Genomic DNA, 795 nt, shown 5'->3' on the forward strand with positions numbered 1-795 from the left:
AAAAAAAAAAAAAAAAAAGAGAGATCTTTCTTTTTGCTAGTTTCTCACCAACTCTTTTTCTTCTTCTTGTCTCTATATTCCAGGTGTACGTGTCTTACGACTATGGAAAATCATTCAAGAAAATTTCAGAGAAGTTAAACTTTGGCGTGGGAAATAGGAGTGAAGCTGTGATTGCCCAGTTCTACCACAGCCCTGCGGACAACAAGCGGGTAAGGAAGCGGCCATCCCGCCTGTCCCGACTTCATGGGACTGGGTTTTGGGAAGGTTGCCGCACTTAAGAGGGTGCTAGGAGATGGCGTTGTCTGTGATCTTTGCAGCATGACTGATGGCTAGTGAGGTTTTGTGCTAACCTGGGCGTTTGTGACAGACTGCTGTTCTCAGGGTGGGTCTTTGCACAATCAGGCAGGCCAAGTACTGGTCAGGCAGGATTTCTAGACAAACAATGGCAGGCTAAACCACAGAAAATCAGCCAACTATTATAATACCTTGCCTGACTCGCAGATGGCAAAAATGTTTCCCAGGCACACTCAGAATAACGTTGCAGTCTAATTCATGTTTTCCAAGACACTATCAATGGGTCTGCTTGCGTGCTTATGTGTGCTTATATGCGAGTGTGTGCATGTGCGTGCTTGTGTGCGTGTGGGTACCTGTGTGTGTGCGCTTGTGTGCGTGTAGGTACTTGTGCGCATGTGGGTACCTGCGTGTGTGTGCTTAGGCACGTATGGGTACCTGTGTGTGTGCTTATGTGCGTGTGGGGATACCTGTGTGCATGCATTGGTACCCGTGTGCGTGTGC

At 47.8% G+C, this 795-nt stretch overlaps 1 protein-coding gene across 1 annotated transcript in view; it reads left to right on the forward strand.

The window, feature by feature from the left end:
• SORL1 (sortilin-related receptor, L(DLR class) A repeats containing) overlaps nt 1-795 on the forward strand; it is a 184,301-nt gene that overhangs the window by 31,941 nt on the left and 151,565 nt on the right. The window contains exon 3 of the mRNA XM_011964986.1: nt 84-209. Coding sequence (XP_011820376.1) covers nt 84-209 — 126 coding nt within the window. The remainder of the gene's footprint in view (nt 1-83; nt 210-795) is intronic.

This window comes from Mandrillus leucophaeus, unplaced genomic scaffold (genome assembly GCF_000951045.1).
Source record: "Mandrillus leucophaeus isolate KB7577 unplaced genomic scaffold, Mleu.le_1.0 Scaffold71, whole genome shotgun sequence".
NCBI classification, from domain to species: Eukaryota; Metazoa; Chordata; class Mammalia; order Primates; family Cercopithecidae; genus Mandrillus; species Mandrillus leucophaeus.